General features: G+C 41.8%; 1 protein-coding gene across 1 annotated transcript in view; it reads left to right on the top strand.

The window, feature by feature from the left end:
• The window catches only part of adck1 (aarF domain containing kinase 1), a 91608-nt gene that overhangs the window by 48518 nt on the left and 20590 nt on the right, over positions 1-22500 (top strand). Inside the window, exons 4-9 of the mRNA XM_085343298.1 lie at positions 2684-2887; positions 14256-14414; positions 15357-15515; positions 16236-16352; positions 19018-19167; positions 20231-20428. Of these exons, the coding sequence (XP_085199424.1) occupies positions 2684-2887; positions 14256-14414; positions 15357-15515; positions 16236-16352; positions 19018-19167; positions 20231-20428 (987 nt within the window). The remainder of the gene's footprint in view (positions 1-2683; positions 2888-14255; positions 14415-15356; positions 15516-16235; positions 16353-19017; positions 19168-20230; positions 20429-22500) is intronic.

Below are 22500 nucleotides of genomic sequence, written 5' to 3'. Positions count from 1 at the left end.
TCTGATAATATAATCCAGTTATTCCAATAACTCCAGGAGTCGTTGCAGCCTTATTAAAACAAAAGAAATCATTTCTCACTGAAGCCATAGGACAAAGGTCAAAATTTAGAAATTGCATTTTTTTAAACTTCTGATGTTCAATATCAGTTTTTCATTTAAAATAATTTTTAAAATAATTTAATGGCACGAGGCTTTCTGTTTTACATTTTTCGTTTTTCAACCTCTCTACATGTGAAAGCAGCATTTCCCCCAAAACGTCTTCTTTTTATTACTTATCTCCAAATATTAGAACTAAAAGCTTTTTACTGCGTATAGTCTTGGATATGAATTTACATTCAGAGACTCATATTGTGTAAGTGCTGCTGTTGTGCTATCTTGATAGAATTTGTGCTGATTTCAGTATGAAAGCCATGCAGAATAAGTAATGTATATGAATAAAATGTATAAATGCAAACTTAGTATTTTTGAAACACCGCATTAACAGTGTGGCTCTGGTGATGGCGCTTGTTACAAAAAGGCGTCCTGGTGCATGGCTAAGCAGAAAGACTCATCTGGTAATCTCTGGTGACTTGTTCCTGTCATTGCTTTGTCATCATCGTCCAGATGACACTCATGTCAAACGGTCCTATGGGAGCATGCTGCGTGGCTGTATGTGTGTGCGCCCTGGAGTGTTTTCATGTGTGTCTGCTGGAGGTTAGAGAGGTTAAGGGGAGCTAATTTCACGCCTCTTTATTTGCACTGGCCTCAGGAGACGAGCTCTATAAGCATTATCACTTCCAGCTGGTTCAAATGGGACAGACGGGACAGGACTGCCAGCACAGATATGCAGACACGTAGAGACCAGAGCACAGAAGATGCTTTCTAGAGGCTTAGGGTGTCATTTGTTTTTATTGATGTTTTTCATTTAGATTTTATAGACATGTGTATTGTATTCTGTTTGTTCGTAACTGTTTTGTTATATTTTAGCTGCAGTTTGAAGATACATTGTATTAATATGATTCCTGTTATTTTTGCAGGACCTTTGTGTTGACATTGGTTCATTTTTCTTTCAGAAGTAAAACCAAAACAGGAATCTCTGACTCTGAAGCTCTGTAAACAGGAATTAAATGCACTATGTGGCCAGAAATGTTTGTGCATCTGCCTTCACAAGTATACGAACATGAGTGACATCCTGTTATTTATTCCTAAGGTTTTAACTGGCAGCTGTAATAGCTTCAAGCCTTCTGGTTTGGTTGTAAGTTAATGGGAATTTCTGACCATCCTTCCAGAAGCGCATTCGTGCTGCAGCATTGCGTATCCTTTCACTGAAACTGAGGGGCAGAGCCCATCTCCTGAGAAACACCACATCTGGCAACCTCCAAACTCTGACTGGTCCATCGCCAGACAGAGAACCATCAATCATCACTTGAGGGAACATGTTTACACTAGAGTCTAGTTGTGGCGTGCTTTACACTGCATTGCCTTGTACAGCTTGGATGCAGCTACTCAGCCATGAAAGCTCAGCTCATGAAGCTGTCTGTGCACCGTTGTAGAGCTAATCTCAAGACCTCATGAAGTTTGCAGCTCTGTAGTGAATGACTCTGCACACTATGCATCCGCTGACCTGCTCTGTGATTTCACGTGGACAGTTGGTATGACATCACGGTACCACACAGTGGTGCCAGTCACAGCTGCTCCTTGTACCATGCAGTTTGAAGTTTCCTAGACGTCTAAATGAGTTACATGACATTAAAAGACACTCAACACTGCTGAAATCCATCCAGTAACAAATCAGACTGTGTGACACAAGGAGCAAAAACAGACGCTGTGACAAGGGTTGAGAGGAAGATGCCCTATATGCACACTAGAGGGCAACGAGGGAGCTCGGGAAAAGGAGGCACAGGTGAAAAGAAACTGGGTAACGAACAATGAAGAAAAAAAACGAGTGATAAATAGCAGAAGTCAAAACCTGGGGGGCAGACAGAGACTTAATGTTCACACCTGACTGAAGTCCTACGGTGGGACCTTAGACAGCTGTGAGTAAACAAATACCCACAAAGCTCAGTGAACTAAAGTAGTAATGTAGTCCATCCCAGGCGCAGCCCTCTGACCCGTATCCTAAATTTGATTTGTTGCATTTTCAGCAAAGAGATCATCAGTAGATTTATTTCTATTGCAGTAGATTCTCTCTGTGGTTGTTTGTGCTTTTTGTAAGTAGAAATTTGTAAAGGATTGATAGAAATAAGTCATACTCTATGCTGAACACCATTGTCATATAAATTAATGGTTGAACAGCTGAATGTTTTAATATATTTTTGCAAATAGCAGTATTTTATGTAAACACTTCATGTCATGATTCAAATTACCAGTAAAACCAAAATGTACTCGATAGCGTTTTGCTCCTGTTTCAACATAACAATGACAACATGAACAAAAGGAATAGTTTGTCTGCTCTGCTGTGCCACAGTTGTCAACTTGCCATGATCTCCAGTGTGTCAGTGCTCCCAAAGACACGCTTCAAGCTTTTACCTCGTCTCTTTAGCAAGTTTACTGGTACAGTAACATTTTAAAGCACTGGGACGAAGTGCCATGCCACACATCGAACAGTGTTTAGCCTTTCATTGTCCCTGAAAGTCTTCATTTCTGCAACAACCTTGATACATTTTAATCAACTGTCATGATTGTTTTCCGTCACCTCCTGCAGGTGCACAGGCGATCGGCAGAGCGTCTTCGAGACTTGTGCTGTGCCAACCGGGGCACTTTTATCAAAGTGGGCCAGCACCTTGGTGCTCTGGACTACCTGCTGCCCGAGGAGTACACATCTACGCTAAAGGTGCTCCACAGCCGAGCTCCTGAGAGCAGCATGGAGGAGATCCAGCAGGTTATCAGAGAAGACCTTGGCAAGGAAGTAAGAGCAGATAAACTTGATCTACTGTAAGACCAAATGTTGTAGGCATGAACCTTTGTGATTTTTCACATGAGCCTGTCTTAATTGTGTGCGTATGTGTGAGTTTTAACATTACGTTGTGTGCTTCACCTCTCATGATAAGGCATCCTAACAACAGTGATTTCACCCTAATTTCCAATCTAGACATAAATGTAAAAACAGACGTATTAACAGTGGAACATTTGAAAACATCTGAACAACAGCCATCCTCACTTATGTCAAATTTTATTTCATTCAAGTGAGCAGAAAGATGGGTGACAACGGTCCCCGCAGTGAGGCCGACTACACATGACACAGGAGTGAAAGATGATGGCTGATCTACATTTATGGGTGTCTCTCACTCTTAGAGAGAAACTTGGGTACTTTTTTGAAAAAGATTAAAAGTCTGAGACGGAATTTTATATGAAAGACGGATGCAGCCTCAGTGACCTCGCCACTGTCTCTATAAAGTGTTTTGTTCTTGCCGTCTTGGTGTTTTGAAGCCACACAGTATCTACCCGAGGCATTTCAGAGAGGAGCTGTGGCAGTTGTTTGGCTTGAAGCAACATTTCCACATTTCAACTTTCCCCCCCTCAAAACAGTATTTCCACTTTTTCTCCACATGGACATACATTTTCCTTTTTCTTAATGGGCCCATATCACATATCTCTGTCGTGTGGATGTGACGAGTAAGGGCTGAATCTGCAAAATAGGCTGACAGCTCGTCAGTTTCTTGATGTTTTATCTGTTTTTTTTCTTTTTTTTAAAACAAAATGAACATCATGTTTTCTTTAACAAGTCTTTAAACAAGTGAAAGTGTTTAGTGAGGTTTTACGTGACGAGAGCTGAGGGTTGTTTTCTCAGAGACCTGTGGACAACTGCATGTCTTCCACTGGTGATTGGAGAGAATGACACAACATATGTGAAAATTCCAACATTAGGAAACAGAGTCATAGTACAGAATCAGGGAGTCCAGCTGTCAGATAAGAGGACTCTGTCAGCATCGTAGCAGATTTATTCCAGTAAAGAATGACTTTTACCAAACACCTTTATGTTTGCCTTTCATTCGGTCTGTAGTTTAATCATTTTTATTTGGAGTTTCTTTCACTGTAATAGTCGGAGCATCTCTGTGCACGTGTTCTCGTAGCAAGCTGAGAAGTGGGGACGAATAAATCAGTTTAAAACTGCTAAATGACAACCGAGAGGCTGTTAATGCTGCTGTTAGTGTGGAGCACAACATTCAAACTGCTGGTGATGGCAGCCTTTTAGAACTGCAGGAGGAAAGCAATTATTCTGTTATTTTTAGACACAGTGTGTCGCTCTTCCCCTTCTCCTGTGTGTGCATGTGCTACAAGAACGGGTTTGGTAGGTGAACGCGGTGTTCCTACGACTGTTTAGGCAACCACGTTAGGGTTGGATTATGCTGACACAGCATTAATGAATCATTGTTGAGACCTTCATGATAAAATTCACAGTGCAATAATGGTAGATACCAAAATAATGCATATCAGTGATTTACAACCATGGGTAATGCTAGCCATTATTTGAGAACTAGTGTAATATTCATAGTAAACTGCGCAGTCCTTCTCAGTAACCCGCAGAAACAAGGAGAATCGACCTTTTCTCTAATTGCTCTCAGATACATCAGTCTTCTCTTGTTCATGTTTTTAATTAGGTCCACATTCAGTTTGATGTCTTCCAGAGTAGGGCATCATTAACGCTGAAAAGATAGTAATATAATTTGTGTGTCTACAAAGAAGGTAGCAGAATGAATCAGCCCCCCTCGCTTCTGGAGTGGCAGGAGAAGAAGTGACGCTGATGAGCAGCTCTGGAGGCAGCTCTGGAGGCAGCAGCGAAGCTTCGCCATCATTTCCGATCGACTACACATTTATCTTTTTAAATATGTGTGCATTCTAACGTCAGATGGATTTTCTCATGTATAAGTGGTTTGTCACGAGCAGTATGTGGTCTGCTGCTGTTTTCAGCGCCATATGTGGTGAGATGTGCATCGGCGCTGTGCATGCATGTGAAGAACGTTGCCTTGTTTCTGGTTCTCATTTCCCTCTAGAGTAAACCTGCTAAACATGCACAATATGTTCTTTTACTCTGCATGTACTACTACAACTACAACAAACACAACAACTACATCTTGAACAACAACAACCGGAGCTTCCATGGCAGCTGATAATAACTGTAACGACTAAGATTTGCAAAATACCCAAGAACACCATATTCTACAGCAGAGGTCGTGTTATCATCTGGGTTCTGCCAGTAGGTGGCAGACTGCTGCCTACTGGGAATCTGCACTTTCTGTTTTCCCCATGGATAAAGACAAAGAAGTAGGGCTCCAGCTGCCAGCTTTAGCCACCTTTCGGCTTGCCTCACGATCCATGTTGGCTTAGAACAGCTGATTATAATAGCATGTTTGGATTTAAAGCCACATACTAGCAGCTGCTGTAGTTATATTTACCGTCATCTATTTGTAGTTATTAATTTATACCATATACGATTAACTTAGTGACTAATGTTACTTACAGTAGTATTAAAAACTGAGATTACAGAAAAGTACGTTGGTCTTGATCATTTTTATTTTTTTTAATAAACTGTATATTTGGTATTTGTATGAATAAGCTTTAGTAAGCTGATACTTTATTAATGTGGTATTAAAATGGATATAAAACACACGTATAAATAAAAGTTGAGATTTTTCAAAATAAACTGACTCACGTGAAATAGTATACAGAGTGTTTACAGACGAGAAGCTAAAAAGAGCCGTCGGGTGCTAAAAAATGAACCTTAGAACAGGCCGTGTGGTAAATACTCACAAAGAAAGCTGCAGACTAATGAGAGTCTGTTGATCACAACCGACCAACCAACCCGATGATGTCACGCTCTATACTGGGACAGGATGTTTTAAAACTAACTTTAAGAATCCAGCTTCACACACACTGTTACATCTATGTCGGTTTTTAAGAGCAGGTGAGCCTTTATATGTTTTGCAGCTTTAGTTCCTGCTTATTACACAGAAACTACCACAAATGTAATTATTACCTGAACCACATGCTATGAACTTACACCACTGAGGGAGTAGCTAACTGTAGCTAATGTTACTGGAGGCTAAGGTTGCAAAAAAACAAGGTTGTGTTGAAATAAGATGACATTATTATAATAAATATGGATAAACAACCAGATGTCGTTAATATGACTGTCAGATAACACTGATATAATTAAGCACCCTATGTTCAACAGTTCATTCAGACTGTAGCTATGTGAGTGAATGTTATCATGGTTTATTTCTAATGATAGACATGAAATATTCCAAAAGAAAATTGAAAAAGATGAATTAATTAATTTACTTCATGCAAAGCTATAATGATGTGAAACTGTTGCTCAAACAACTTCAATCATTCTTGGTTTAATTTCAAAAATCTAATTTTCCAGTATGGAAGAACCCTGGGCTGGAGAAGTAGGAGAACATGGATGGGATCTTACTTTTGTGTACTGGACATTTTAAATATCTGTTCCATAACTACTTTCTGTCCAAGCTGAAATATTTTTCCCGCACTGTGTTGTCATCCATATATAAGGTGTGGTGTGAAAGGGGGTCCTCTGCAATCCCATCAAAGTCTGAGGTATTCGTATAAATTATTCCTTTAAAATTTGGAAAAAACGATGTTAAATAGACCTTTGTATTCTGTGATCCATGATAAAACAATAATTATTGTTTTCTTATTCTTCCTGTCTTTGAAACGTGGATTTGGATCAGTGTTTCCAGCTCAGTCCAGACTTCCTGATGCTTGTAATCATTTGTTAGTGTTAGCTCCTGTGTAATAAGCAGGAATTTATCACAGGTATTTTGGGTAACAATCACACTTTAATAACCTATTAAAGCAAACTTAATGTGCTATTGAATAGAAACAGACAGGTTTGTATTTTGCATTTGTTTCCTGATATTAAGCAAAATCTACCAGAGAGATGTAAACATTTACTCAACCAGAGCATTAAACATAATATTGACATCATTGCTTCTAAGCAAGGCAGACTTCTGGGAACCTAAGGTAGGATTAATTCAAACATTATAATATAGTAATACTACCCAAATGTGCTAAAACAGCAGCCAGTATTACAGTGTTATTATGAGGTTATTACAGTTTATCTCTGTATAAAAATGGTAAAATCCAAACTCGCAGACATTACTTCTTGTAGCTGGCAGGTTATCATGTTGTTACTAAGGTATTATGTTACTGTCATTAATAAGTTTTGCCTCATGGACATGCCTTGACATTTTGACATTTCCACATTATTCCTCTGTTTTTGGGCCCCTATTTTCCAATTACATACAGTTTAGTACTATTACACTCTTTAACTGCTGTTGCTGCTTGAGAATACTTGTATATTAACTGGTTATTACTTTGATAACTAAGTGGTAATAACTTGTGTTGGCCTTGTTACCTGACTATTATCGCTTTATTACCGAGCTGTAATAGAAAGTGCTGCTATTAAAAAGACATTAAAGCACTACAGTCACTGAGCTCAAACAGGCAAATCTGAATTAAACGGACTTACTCTAAGTCCTGCTTAGAGCTTGATAGAAGCCAGCTGTCTTCCTCACAGATCTTTAGGGCCAGGTGGCTTCTTTACAACTTCTCAGGACTACCATGACCTGGATGACTGAGGACCCACACAGACATCTTGTCACAGTGTAATGAAATGCGTCAACGATACAGAGGCCCATTCTTTCAGTTTCACATGTTTGTGTCCGTCTGCTGCTCAAAGTAAAGCGTTAGCTGCAGTTGTGACCTTGTAGTGATCACAGATGCACTCCAACATCTTAATAACTGAAACAAGGCTTCGTCATTTTTCACCCAGCGAGGAAATAAAAGCCTCACATTTACCAGCCATCGCTACGGCGTACGTTATGCAGTAGTGTCCATAAAGACAAACTCAGTGGTCCAAGCTGTCAAACTGTACGTGTAGCTGCTGCTTTACACAATGGTGGGATAAAAAGTGAAAGGACAGTGTGTATACGTCGTATTGTTCGTATGTTACATCTGCATTGCATTAAGACGGGGAGGAGGATATTGGAGTTTTCAGAGCTGAGCCTTTCACTTCTTTTCCTCTGCTAAGTAATCTGTTTTTATTTCTTCTCTTCTGCACTGTAATGATTCATGTCACCTCCTCCAGCTGGGCCCGTGGCGCGCCGCCATGGAGAAAAATGACCACCTTACTGCAGATACAGACACCAGTGTGTTGCCATTTAACTGGGAGACCTCAGGGGCCATTTTATTTGTGCCACAACTCATTTCAGGGAACGTATGTCACTGTGGGTCTGCCCTGTGGGAGCAGGCCCCACATGCACACATTACCATGTTTATTAACAACACAGCTGAGATTAAGTAGTGAGTGTGTAGGAGAGTACATGAATCAGAGGCTGCAAACAGGGCGCTGATTACAGAAGCTGTACAGTGATAAAGAGTTGGACTGTTGCTGTCAAGCCTTTTTTTCAACATCGTTTTTACAATAATGTAAATTTTAAGAATCGCAGATGTTTAAATTTCACTGGGATTCCTCCGATTTTTCACAGCTCCCTAAAGTGACAGGTTCATCTAGAAATTACACGTTTACTTAACCCATGAAGGCTCTCTATGCATGTCAGATCCCACTGGATGCTCCTTCTCACAGTGGGCAGACATTGGTAAGCAAAGACAATTTCATTCCATTTAGCATATTTGCATAATGAATAACTCTGTTGTTCCCACACAGTCTCATGCTGCATGCATAATTCATTGTCCTATGGCATCTTCCACATGCCTCCCGGTCAGCCTGCGCCCGATGGGCCGACATCGTGTTCAAATTAGTCTCTTTTCATGTTTCACTAGGAAAAAAAAGCAGGGCAATTGTCCCAGTGATGACGTGAAAATATCAGTGCGAGCCTGCCGAACACGATGCTGTGGTAGATGAGGGTGGTAACACTTATACAGTCCCAGCCTGCACTCTTCACCCATTCATACATTTCTAATATTCACACACCCGCAGGACTCACCGACCTTGTATCAGTTCTTAGTTGGGCCACGCTGAACAGGCAGTTACTGATTACTGACAATCGGCAGGCATTGATCAGTCAGAATGCCAATCACACTTTGAGTCTGATCATAGACAGAGTGGAGATTTGTGTGGAAACGGGTTAAATTTGCTTTTGTTCCCACTGCAGAGACGCGTCTCTGAATGATAAACGTTAATGTACTGCATTTATCGATTGCTCTTCCAGCCTTAAAGCCCCTGTCCCCCTCTGTCCCTAAAGACAAATACATGTAGACACCAGTAGGACCTTCTGTTCAGGGTGAGTCCCTTTGTGTGCTAAAACATGAGAACTTCACTGATTTTAAAGTAAATTAAATGTCTGTATTAAAAACATTTCCTCACAGGTTTTATTTTTTGCGTCCCTGGAAAATATTTCCGACTGTATTTGTGTGATCTGTGTGAGTTTGTGTTTTTGTTTTGCTGTGTATGTACAGTGGGGCAAAAAAGTATTTAGTCAGCCACCGATTGTGCAAGTTCCCCCACCTAAAATGATGACAGAGGTCAGTAATTTGCACCAGAGGTACACTTCAACTGTGAGAGACAGAATGTGAAAAAAAAATCCATGAATCCACATGGTAGGATTTGTAAAGAATTTATTCGTAAATCAGGGTGGAAAATAAGTATTTGGTCAATAACAAAAATACAACTCAATACTTTGTAACATAACCTTTGTTGGCAATGACAGAGGTCAAACGTTTACTATAGGTCTATACCAGGTTTGCACACACAGTAGCTGGTATTTTGGCCCATTCCTCCATGCAGATCTTCTCGAGAGCAGTGATGTTTTGGGGCTGTCGCCGAGCAACACGGACTTTCAACTCCCGCCACAGATTTTCTATGGGGTTGAGGTCTGGAGACTGGCTAGGCCACTCCAGGACTTTCAAATGCTTCTTACGGAGCCACTCCTTTGTTGCCCGGGCGGTGTGTTTTGGATCATTGTCATGTTGGAAGACCCAGCCTCGTTTCATCTTCAAAGTTCTCACTGATGGAAGGAGGTTTTGGCTCAAAATCTCACGATACATGGCCCCATTCATTCTGTCCTTAACACGGATCAGTCGTCCTGTCCCCTTGGCAGAAAAACAGCCCCATAGCATGATGTTTCCACCCCCATGCTTCACAGTAGGTATGGTGTTCTTGGGATGCAACTCAGTATTCTTCTTCCTCCAAACACGACGAGTTGAGTTTATACCAAAAAGTTCTACTTTGGTTTCATCTGACCACATGACATTCTCCCAATCCTCTGCTGTATCATCCATGTGCTCTCTGGCAAACTTCAGACGGGCCTGGACATGCACTGGCTTCAGCAGCGGAACACGTCTGGCACTGCGGGATTTGATTCCCTGCCGTTGTAGTGTGTTACTGATGGTGACCTTTGTTACTTTGGTCCCAGCTCTCTGCAGGTCATTCACCAGGTCCCCCCGTGTGGTTCTGGGATCTTTGCTCACCGTTCTCATCATCATTTTGACCCCACGGGATGAGATCTTGCGTGGAGCCCCAGATCGAGGGAGATTATCAGTGGTCTTGTATGTCTTCCATTTTCTGATGATTGCTCCCACAGTTGATTTTTTTCACACCAAGCTGCTTGCCTATTGTAGATTCACTCTTCCCAGTCTGGTGCAGGTCTACAATACTTTTCCTGGTGTCCTTCGAAAGCTCTTTGGTCTTGGCCATGGCGGAGTTTGGAGTCTGACTGTTTGAGGCTGTGGACAGGTGTCTTTTATACAGATGATGAGTTCAAACAGGTGCCATTCATACAGGTAACGAGTGGGGGACAGAAAAGCTTCTTACAGAAGACGCTACAGGTCTGTGAGAGCCAGAGATTTTCCTTGTTTGAGGTGACCAAATACTTATTTTCCACCCTGATTTACGAATAAATTCTTTACAAATCCTACCATGTGGATTCATGGATTTTTTTTTTTCACATTCTGTCTCTCACAGTTGAAGTGTACCTCTGGTGCAAATTACTGACCTCTGTCATCATTTTAGGTGGGGGAACTTGCACAATCGGTGGCTGACTAAATACTTTTTTGCCCCACTGTATTTAAAATGTCTCTTAATCTAATTGTTTCATATGTTGGAGTATGATGACCTCTCTTGGCTGCTGTAGATTTTATTCAGCTGGAAAGTGACTAACAGTCGGTTAACAAATATGTTCTCATATGTAATGATCTTCCTATAACGATTGTAACGTCTGTGTGTACCCAGTGAAACTTTGCACAAACATCATCACACATACAGCAAATATTAACATCTGATATGAAAAAAACAGATATCATGAATCATACATTAAACATACAAGTCTCAGTTCTGGTTTTTAAATTTCCCTTTCACCTGTGAATGCAGTGTCATGTTCAGCGCATGTGACCAGCACTAAACTTAACAGTCAGTAGGATATGAATCTGTGTGAATCACAACTCAATACAGAAGAATTTGAAAAAGCGCCACTGGTTTTTGCAACTTTATTTTACATAATTTTAAAAATTATTTGCAAAACAAAGTGATGATGCAGTTTTATTCCCCAGTGTTCAGTTTCAGCTCAAGGCCTAATTGATTCCAAGTTTCAATGAAAACCTCAGTATTGCTCCTGCTAAACGTTACAAACACCTTGTAAAACAGTGTGACAGACTAACCCTGTGCTACAGTATGTTTGACTTTTGAAATTTGCTCTCCCAAAGCTGACAATCAGATGATTAAGATAGGTTTTTAACATCACACATCACGTTTTTTCTTCAGAAAAATCCTTTTCAGCACCTCCCAAATTACAGGTTAATGAAGCGAACCCTGAATCACTCATGACTGAACCTCATATATCTCATCCAAGTCAGATTTTAATTCAGTTTGACTTAATATAGCACCAAATCACAGCAACAGTCGTCTGTCAGATCCAAGCTCAGGGAGGGGCAGCCGTGACCAGTTGGGGGTGAGGGGAGGGAAACAAAAGACACAATGCTGAAGAAACCAGAGATGAATAATAGTTTAAATGCAGAGTGGTGTAAAAACACAGAGAGTAAAAAGAGGGGATTGAAGAAGAAACACTCATGCATCATGGGAAGCCCCTAGGCCAGTGGTCTGCAACCTTTAACACCAAAGAGCCACTTGGACCCGGTTTCCCCGCAAAAGAAAACACTGGGAGCCACAAATACTTTTTGACATCTAAAATGAAGATAACACTGTATATATGGTTTTTTACTTTTATGCTTTGTGGCAGTCACAAAGCGCTGTACACAAATATTAAAATAAACAATACAATCAATAGACATTATACACAATGTAAAAGATCAAATGTAAAGAATGTAAAGAATATAAAATACGTAGATCAACAAAAGGCTTGTTTTAACAGAAAAGTTTTTAACTGCTTTTTAAAAGAATCCACAGAGCAACTAAGGTGTGCTGCTTATGAAATCCATGAAGTGCTACAGAGAAAGTTACATTTTATTTATGTAATTAACACATTTTGAACTCTTAAAGAAATATAACAAAAGGAAAGGCACCCAGCTGAACTAAAATGATCCAGCAAACAAAAACTGTTGTGAGCCGCCCCCTTATATCGCCTTTGGGCTTTTGGAGCCTTGACCTGACTTTTAAAAAGTAATTGGAAAAAAAGCTCGATGCTGCTGAAAAAGGAAAAATAGATATTTGCAAAATTCTGCCTAAATATATATTTTACCTGGTTAATGTGTGTGGCGGGGAGTGGTCTGCAGCGCCGCTGCAGGGGAGGCGGACGCACCTGAGCGGCACCCGCAATCACGCCTCGCCGCCTTAACGTCTGTGCTCTCTCTGCTCTTGTGTTGTCGGGCTGTGAGCTGAAAAGCTACAGCCGGCTGTGTGCGTATAGCAACCGTGTGTGAAAAGTGGTCAATAAAGAGATGCTGAAAAGCGTGTTCATGGAAACATCGTCGGGTCTGCCGTGATATGTTTACAATAAGACTTATGGTCCCGAACCTCTGCGCACAGCGTCTGCAAATCGGGGCTGTACGAAGTCACTTTCATCTTTACGCAGGACTGTAAGCTGTCGTCTGTGAGGCGTGAGCGGTGTTTGTTTTAACATAGTTCACGGTGGAGCTGCTGACATAAAGTGGATCCGAAGATCCATAACTGGCCTAACTGGGGTCGAAAGTCTCGATAAATGCACGGCGTTTCGGCGAGTATACCGGCTTCCGCGAGTGTGACGCTTATTTTGAGCAATGAAAAAAAATAACCACCCGGATCCGCGGGTTGCTGACCCCTGCCCTAGGCCTAATGCAGTGTAAGGCTGTGCCTCCCACTCTGCTTTCAAACGCCCGAGGAACCACAAGAAGACCAGCAGCCGAAGAAGACAGACCTGAGGTCTTTAAGATAAGATGGGCCTGATTATGTAAGACCCCAGGGAAAAGGATTTGAAATTTAATACTGGTTTTATCTGGGGGGACAATAATGAGCCAGTGTGAGGGGAAACGTCCTGCTAGTCCCTTTCAGTAGGACACTGCAGCAACTGAAGGTGTTTCAGGGAGTTTTTAGGATAACCTGACAATAATAAACTACAATTGTCAAACTAAGTAATAAATGCATTGACTAATTTGTCACTGTGACACAGGATGATTCTAATAATAATAATCTGGTTGGATACATTGTTTCTAATATACAATAACCACAGTTTGATCTGAATTTGGAAGCAGGATGTTAGCGCTCATCCAGGTCTTTATGTCTTTAAGGCATTCATGTGATGTAAAAAGGTGTGTGTCACCTGGTGTCATGGGTAGATAAAGCTTGGTATCATCTGCATAGCAATGAAAATGTATGTTATGGATTCTAATAATACTGCCTGTATAAACATGTGCAGAACTCTTTGATAGTTTGGACTTTTATTACCAACTGCTTTTTGTATTCTTCAACTGTTCATTGTCTTACTGACTAATTTAGTAAACTTTTAATAATCATAACCCCCATTTGCATTTTTATCTGACAAAACTGTTCAAAAATATATAATTTTCATAGCATGGACATATTTAATAGAAACATTTAAACATAAAAGGCAACCCAAGGACTTGAAGATAGTGTGTTACTGTAAGAGCAGCTGTGATTTTGATGTGTTTTACCTGCTGTAGACCGTCATCACAAAGTATTTATTTTAAAAACAGAAGTATTTTACTTCCCCACATAACAAGAGGATGTGCAAGATGCTAGCAGGCAGGGTGTGCGTGTGTGTGCGTGTACTTTGATGCTGTTCCCATCTCCTAATTCTTCACCTCTTTCCCTTCATAATCCCTCATCCCCCCTCTGTCTCCTCCAGTTGTCAGAATTATTTCTCTCCTTTGAAGAGAAGCCTCAGGGTGCAGCTTCCTTAGCACAGGTCCACAAGGCAGTGCTACATGATGGAAAGACGGTGGCAGTCAAGATCCAACACCCCAAAGTCCAGAAACAAAGCGCCAACGACATCCTAGTAATGGAAGTGAGTCTCTGTCTGTTCAACTGCTTTTGAATGAGTTAGGACATGTGGGGCTGGTCCATTGGCCTAATGCAAATCAATCAGTTTAAACTTATGATCAGTTTATTGACAACAACTTTGTCAGCTAGTAGGTTTATCATTAACGCTGTCATTGAATTCAAGTGTTCCAGTCGCTTCCGTGCCAGACGAACATTTTTGAAACAATAGGCAGTTCACAGGAGCTTAGCCAGCAGGTACCAGGGTAGGATGCCACCTGTGCAACAAGTCCAGCTGTCACCTTTCTGCACAATGAACTATTCCACAGCAAACTGTAAGTGGTATAATAACAAAGTGGAAGCTACTATGTACCATGTATATCTGTTGAATTTTGAGCTGAATTCAAGTATTCGTTATAGCCTGAAAAGATGACTTTTCACATTTACTGTTCAACCACATTTTGAAAGAAAGGAATATTTTGTAAAAGCCTCGTCAGCTGATTCCACCCAGAGAAACACCCCTCGTCCGGTATCGAGATCGTTGTATTGTGACGTGGTTGTTCTAACCTCATGCACGTTAGCAGATTTGACGACACTCCTTTAGAGCAACAGGAAGACATTTTGCATCTGTTTTTACATGCTGAGCAGTTCTAACCTTGACTAATGAACTCAGAAGAGCCTCTTTCACAAGTAATGAAGCTCATCTCGTCTGCTGTTCCAAACAGCACTTTAGCCAGGAGCGCAGCTAAGTGCCGGCATTAAGTGATAATGTAGAGAGTTGCTGAACAGCAATTTTCTGTCCTCACACTTGATTTGCTTAGTAATGATCTTTGCAGGGAGAGTCTAATCAGCCACTCTTATAATATGTATTAATATGTTGAGAGGGTACCGTTGTATATATGTTTGCTGTTTTATTATGCTTACAGTGAGACTGATTCTTCTTTTTTGGATATATGTATTTAATTTGAAGGTGTTGTTGAAGGCGGTTCATTGGCTCTTCCCGGACTTTGCCTTAATGTGGTTGGTGGAGGAGGCCAAGAAAAACATGCCTCTGGAGCTGGACTTCCTTAACGAGGGACGCAATGCTGAGAAGGTGGCCGACATGTTGGCCCACTTTCACTTTCTTAAGGTACTGATATGGGCATGCATGAAAATGAGACTTCCCTTTAGAGTAACAGTGTAACAGTTTTGTGTACACATGTATTCTAAACAGCTGGTTTTAATTTAAGGCCTTTGATTTATAAAATATGATTCTTACAGTTAACAGAGGTCAGAGTTTTTATGGTCTATGAGAGCTTCCCGTTTGCTGCGTTGTCAGTTATCATTAAATTTTTCTGGTGCTGTTTTTGAGACTTGCTTTTCTTTGTTCGGTTTTTATGTTCTTACAGTTAGAAATGTTACTTTTTTTTTAATTCTTTCTTGTCACGGTGTATTGTGCATTTTTATTGCTTCAATTTAACTTGACAGAGACATAAAATTTGGCAGAATAAAAGATGATTTTGTTCAAATTTGGTCCAATAACAAATGTAATTGTTAATTGTTTTCACAGGCTCATCTGTCATTCTGCCGACTTTTATGTTTCTTACTCACATTTTTCTCCTGTAAACTGTAATGAGTGGAATTTAACTAATTTTCAACTGAATGTTACTAAATAACCTAAAGTACACTAGATTTACTCCTTTGAAGCAGTTGTTTCATTTCATTTAAAATAGTACCAGGATAAGAACTGAGCCTTCTAATGAACCTCTGCTAAACAGCTTCACAGGAGACTGAACAGTGAGTAAATGTGAAAAAGATATAGAGGATAAACCTGCACATCCCATCGTCTGTTGCACATCTCTCTGTCCAGATTCCCATGATCCACTGGAATCTCTCCACCAAGAGAATCCTGACCATGGAGTTTGCAGACGGGGGCCAAGTCAATGACAGGGATTACATGCAGACACATGGCATCAATGTCAATGAGGTACTGCCTGCACTCTGATGGTTAATGGTTAATAGCTTACTGACTAATATTCAAGGTCGTGCAGGTGTGAGCTGTGTGCGACGGTTGTCCCCCCTCCCACCCGTCCTGTGTGTCATCTTTTCACCCCTCAGCTGTAAAAGGCTGATGGGTACTGTCATCACCACCTGGGTGGGAGGGCACTGTGGACACCCATTAATGTGAATCCAAACTCTCATGAAGGAAGTCACTTAGCATTTTCAAACTGATACCATAAGTGTGTCTACTAAAAGTCTCTGAGATGTTTGAATCCCAGTGACTTTAACCTCACGGTCAATGTCAGAGGCCAAATTTTCTGAAAATCTTGTGAACACAATAAATCGAGAAAGGTACCACCTAGGATCTTTAAATTAATACTATTGGTGCATCTACTAGGAAGCTAAGGGGTAGCACTGGCGGCTACCAGTATTTTTATTTATGCACAACTGTTTTAGTAGCAAAACGCATTAAACACAGGAAAGAGTGTTCATAGCAAAACTAAAAATAGTATTTCTGGCCAACTTTTGTCCATGAAAATTTCATGCTAACACTGACTACAAATCTGTAAAAAAGAAAAGAAAAGAAACAAACGCCTGCAGGACAAGGAAACAGTCCTGTAGGCTATGTAGGTGTTAGTGCCTCATCGGGTGTCCTTCCCCCAGCCAGGAGGGCTCCCTGTCAGTGGTCGGCTTAGCGTTGAGTCAGCATAGCCTGCTAGCTCAGGAAAGGATTCCAGCGAGGACGGGTCAGACAGTCCAACATCGCTGCGCTCTCTCAGTCACAATAAGGTCCCTCGGTCACAGTGAACTTTTGTGTGGTTCGGAAGAAGAAAAGAAAAAAAAAAAAGAAGTAACTTGACTCAAAGAGCTCCGCAACGTCGACCTCTGGCAGGCGCCATCTTGGATATCAGTACTCCAGGAACCACCTCTGTGTGTGGAGTGAAGCTGTGAAACAGTGTAAGTGAAGAACTGAGGCAACGCCGCAGCATGACGCCGTTTAAAAATATGGTTTTTGCAAATCCTTGTAATTGTCTTGATTCTGTTCACCTGTTCGTTCGGTCTCCCTCCTCTTGTCTCCACTTTACTCCAGAACATTATGTTTATTGTTTCTGACTATTGTATTTTCTAAAACCTAAAGAGAATTATGGATTTGATCAACTGGTCTCTGAATGCTATTGACACCCTTTTCTCAACGAGAAGTCTGGGCTCGGGAGAGCCCGAGTGTCCTGGAGGTACTTTCCCTGCTGGATACACGATGGACGGGTGGCAGAAATGGAGGATCGTGTGCCTGGCGGGACTGTCGATCGAGGACGCTGAAGATATCGACCTATTCGAAACCATGATAACAGGGTTCTTGCTGATCGGAGCTGGCTTGGCCCTGGCTTATCGGAGAATTAAGAAAGCGGAACCGGCTGTTCAAACGCCCACAAGACTGTCCACTGGGATGAGGTGCGACTTCACAGAAAGGGCTCACTGAGTGCAGCACGGTTAAGACCTTGGAGAAGCTTACGGCTGCCATGAATACTCAGAATAACCTCTGAGCGTACATTGGATTACATCAGGGAAAAGTCCACTTCGAACAACACCTCTGAGTGGTAGTCAGATTACATCTTGGAGCAGCTGACTGCGGTCGTGAGGTCTCAGAATCTGCTCTTTGAGCACAAGAATGACAAGACCACAGAGCACAAGTTTGATAACATCATGGAGAAACTTGCGGTTCTCCAACGGGAGATTGAGAGACCAGTGTTGGAGTGTTAAAGAACAGCTTTGAAATTCTCATGACCATCATAATGCGGCTATCCCATCGGCGCCAGCTGTGGGCTCAAAGCCGGAGCCGAACAAAAACTCCCAGATAACGACTGTGTTGAGTTTGTTCTTCCCATTCCCTGCAAGGCCACCTGGGTTGGCTGGAAGACTGTTTACTTAGCCTGGCAGGGCGAAGGACACTGTCTCAGCTGAACTATGGACACACACACACATACATATACTGATACTGATAAGCACTCACTGACGCATCACCCTCCCTACCCTGGATCCAATGCCACCTCCAACGCTCGCCTCCCCTCTGATGTGGACATCGGGTCAGCTGGAGGCGCAGTCGAAAGATTGCAGCGGTCCCAGATCAGATGTACACACTGGAACTCTTCCCCATGTTGCTGTCTGTGTTTATTGTGCTGTGGTGTGTTGATATCTGTGCATTCCTGTATTATCCTTCTGTGTTACACATTTCAATGTTTTTTTTCCTCGCTACCTAGCCTGACCTGTCTCCCCAATGTGATGTTTGTGTATTGTATGTACGGTCGGCAAGGTCTGTCATCTCGGTTGTGGGCAAAAGACCTGCAACTGACAAATAAAGGCCATCTCTCATCTCTCATCTCACCTGATTAGTAGGTTAGTGCTTTTCCTGCCGTCAGCTTTGAAGGCTTTTTTTCCCTCTTTGTCTTTGTAGTAATTAAACTGCATTTTTCTTGGACTCACTGCCATCAGACTCATTTATTTCTTCTGCATTTGGGTCAAAAAGACAGAAAAACTTCTACATTTTCTTTCTTGAACAGCACAAACCAAGAACTGCTGAACTCTTATTTTAAGCTTCTTCTCTCTTCTTCTTTTTCTGATTTAACTTTACACATTCCCCTTCATGTTTTCAACAGATCTCAGAAAACCTGGGCAAGATGTACAGTGAAATGATCTTTGTCCACGGCTTTGTTCACTGTGACCCCCACCCAGGCAATGTGCTGGTCCGAAAGTGTCCGCAGACCAAAAAGAACGAGGTTGTTCTGCTTGATCACGGCCTGTATCAGGTGGGAAATCTCGATCTTGCCTGTGCAGAAAGAAAATGCCATTTGTTCCAATATTGCTGTCCATTTTTCATGCTGTTGGCTGAGGCCTTGAGTCAAAGGGTAGACAGCTAAGATGCACATGAAAAATAAACATACACACTTTAACAGGCACACTTTTATTAGAGCTACACAGGATAAAAGCTTTTTGATAAACAACTCATTTGATGTTGTTCTCAGCAGAGTGCTGTGTTTGAATGCACCACCGCCTTAATAATACAGGCACATGTGTGCACTCATGTCCTAGACACACAAACACACACACTCCTTGATTATTAACACACTCGTTCTTTCAAACACCCACAGTCTGATACAGACATGGACCATTCTTCCATAAGTTTATTTTCTGCCTATTTCTTTGTGCATAAAGAGGATTTTAGTAATAAATATGCAACTCCATCATTTTTGACACACAGTACCAGTACACAGAGACTTCCCTTGGATCATAATAGCACCAATTTATTCCTAATGATTTGAGATTTCATCTGTGATTTTGGAGAAGAATATTAATCAAGCTAAGATAGACACACATACACATACTCATGTTCAGTGTTATTACCAGTAGGATACTATGCAGGGCTTTTGTGCTCCAAGTGCTGGAGTTGGTAAATGGTTCTTAGCAGGGGGATTAAATATGCCTAAAGTAAGAAATGCATTAAGAGATGAAGCAGATTTCTCTCTTTTTGTAACCCTAAGCCCTAAAAGCCTGAAGAGACACTGTGGTAACTGCTTGGACACCTTGGTTTGTGAATGTGATAACTTCAAACTTCAAATCTCAGTGACCTCGACGTCAGAAGTCAAGTTTTCTGAAAAAAATGTGAATGCATTAACCCAAGAAGGAAGTCGCCTAGGATGTTCAAGTTGATACCACAGGTGCATCTACTGAAAATCTCAGATGGGTTCAAGTCTCAGTGACCTCAGTGATCTACTACAGTGTAAAACAGTGAATATAGTGCTGGTATTACTGCCCAGCCTCTTACCTGTGAACCAGTCACTCTTAATCACATATTCTCTGCTGCCTCCATAGGTTCTGCAACCAGACTTCAGGTTGAACTACTGTCAGCTGTGGCAGGCTTTGATTAAGGGCGACATGTCAGGGGTGGAGCGTTACAGCCGCAGACTGGGCGCTGGGGATCTGTACCCCCTCTTTGCCTGTGTACTGACTGCTCGGTCCTGGAAGGCGGTGAATGCCGGTATTAGTTCTGTACCTGTCACCCGTTCCGAGGTATGAACTTGTACACACTCAAGCTTACTGTTACTTCATCATCTTATCCTCTCAATTTGACCTGAAACCATGACAGACTGGTATTACTGTTTTATTACTACTGCTGTGAATAAGAGTAAATTGTAGTGTAATGGATCATTTTAGGTTTTGGCTTTGACACCGTTGCTGGGTTGATTGTACATTGGTCCACTGGTAATGCCTCAGCGCTCCAGTAGGGGGATTCATGCAAATAAGAAAAGAATGCAATGATTTGCAAATGAATTCAACCCATATTTTATTTGCAGAAACACAGAAACACAGAAAATACATCAAATGTTTAAACTGAGAAAATGTACCACTTAAAAACAAAAAGCAAACAATATGATGAAGACAGCGAGACAAAACACAATGAGGGTACAAATAACTGCAGAAGTTAACACAACTGCTGGGAACACACAGGTCCAAGCAACTGGGAAACGAGACTGGGAAACTAAAACTGAATATTAAACACACAAGACAAGGGCTACCAAAGTCAGAGAGGAAATAACATAACGGAATACCTAACACAGAGACGAAGGGAAGTGGAGAACTATGGCTGTAAAATTACAAGAGTGTACAGAACCGACAATATCTATAACTGGGGAATAAATACAAATGGAGTACACTACGGTCTACAGGGATAGAAGAGAGAAAACTGTACATAACTGAACATAAACAATGAGTCCAAAATATACAAAATGCTTCGTCAGAGATCCAGGACCCTGACAGAAGCAACAAAACCGTCCTCTCAAAAATATGTTGTCTTAATAGGAGCATATGTGGCCTGTAAACCTGTATGTACTATTCAGCAGGCATGGTGCCTTTCCAGATGTGTACTAATGTACCTCCATGCCACCAGAGATGCAGGCTTCTGAACTGAATGCTGATAATAAGGTCCATCTCCAGTTTATGGTGGAGGACACATTCATTTTGTTGGTACATGGACTGTTATTTTTTTCAATACCTGCTTGGTCAACATTCAGTGAAATTCAGAACAACAACTATCAGGAATTTCTTACAGTCCAATTATTGCTACAAAAAATAAAACGACAACAAAAAGCGAAACAAGATACTGTACTGTGATCCAGTGATCCAGAGGTAGAGCAACAGGTTGTTCTTGTGCTGCCATGATTAGTGCCTCTGTGCTGTCTTTCAGTCCAGCTTTGTCCAGCCACTGGTAGGATTTCTGGATATCAGCCACCTCCTCTATCTGCCGGTGGTACATACCGTGCAGGGCCCTGTCCTTCCATGATGGTTCCTCGTCTCCCTCCTCTTTCTTGGGTTTCTGCTGCCTGAGGTATTCACTGAGCACGTTGGGGCCATCTTCGTGATGTATTCGTGGATGTTCGTTGTCTCATCCTGGACTGTGGTGCTGACACTCACCAGTCCCCGGCCCCCTTCCTTCCGCTTAGCGTACAGCCTCAGGGTGCTGGACTTGGGGTGAAACCCTCCATGCATGGTAAGGAGCTTTCTTGTCTTGATGTCAGTGGCTTCTATCTCCTCCTTTGGCCAGCCTATTACCCCAGCAGGGTACCTGATCACGGGCAGGGCGTAGGTGTTGATAGCCCGGATCTTGTAAATGGTAAATGGCCTGCATTTGTATAGCGCTTTTCTAGTCCATAGGACCCCAAAGCGCTTTACACTACATTCAGTCATTCACCCATCCACACACACATTCACACACTGGCGATAGCAAGCTACATTGTAGCCACAGCTGCCCTGGGGCGCACTGACAGAGGATCTTGTTCTTACCGTTCAGCTGACTCCTCAGGACTTGCCTGACCCTCTGCAGGTACTTGGTGGTTGAAGCTTTTCTAGCGGCCTCTTCATGGTTCCCATTCGCCTGCGGGATCCCCAGGTACTTGTAACTGTCCTCTATGTCTGCAATGTTGCCTTCTGGTAGTTCAATCCCCTCAGTTCTGACTACCTTCCCTCTCTTTGTTATCATCCGACTACACTTCTCCAGTCCGAATGACATTCCAATGTCATTGCTGTATAGCCTGGTGGTGTGGATCAGTGAATCGATGTCTCGTTCACTCTTGGCATACAGCTTG

Source organism: Diplotaxodon limnothrissa, linkage group LG19 (genome assembly GCF_057381915.1).
Source record: "Diplotaxodon limnothrissa isolate DT_005_m linkage group LG19, D_limnothrissa_male_GT1.1, whole genome shotgun sequence".
Classification (NCBI taxonomy): Eukaryota; Metazoa; Chordata; class Actinopteri; order Cichliformes; family Cichlidae; genus Diplotaxodon; species Diplotaxodon limnothrissa.
The sequence above is the reverse complement of the archived record's forward strand: the minus strand, read 5'-3'. Positions and strand labels throughout refer to the sequence as shown.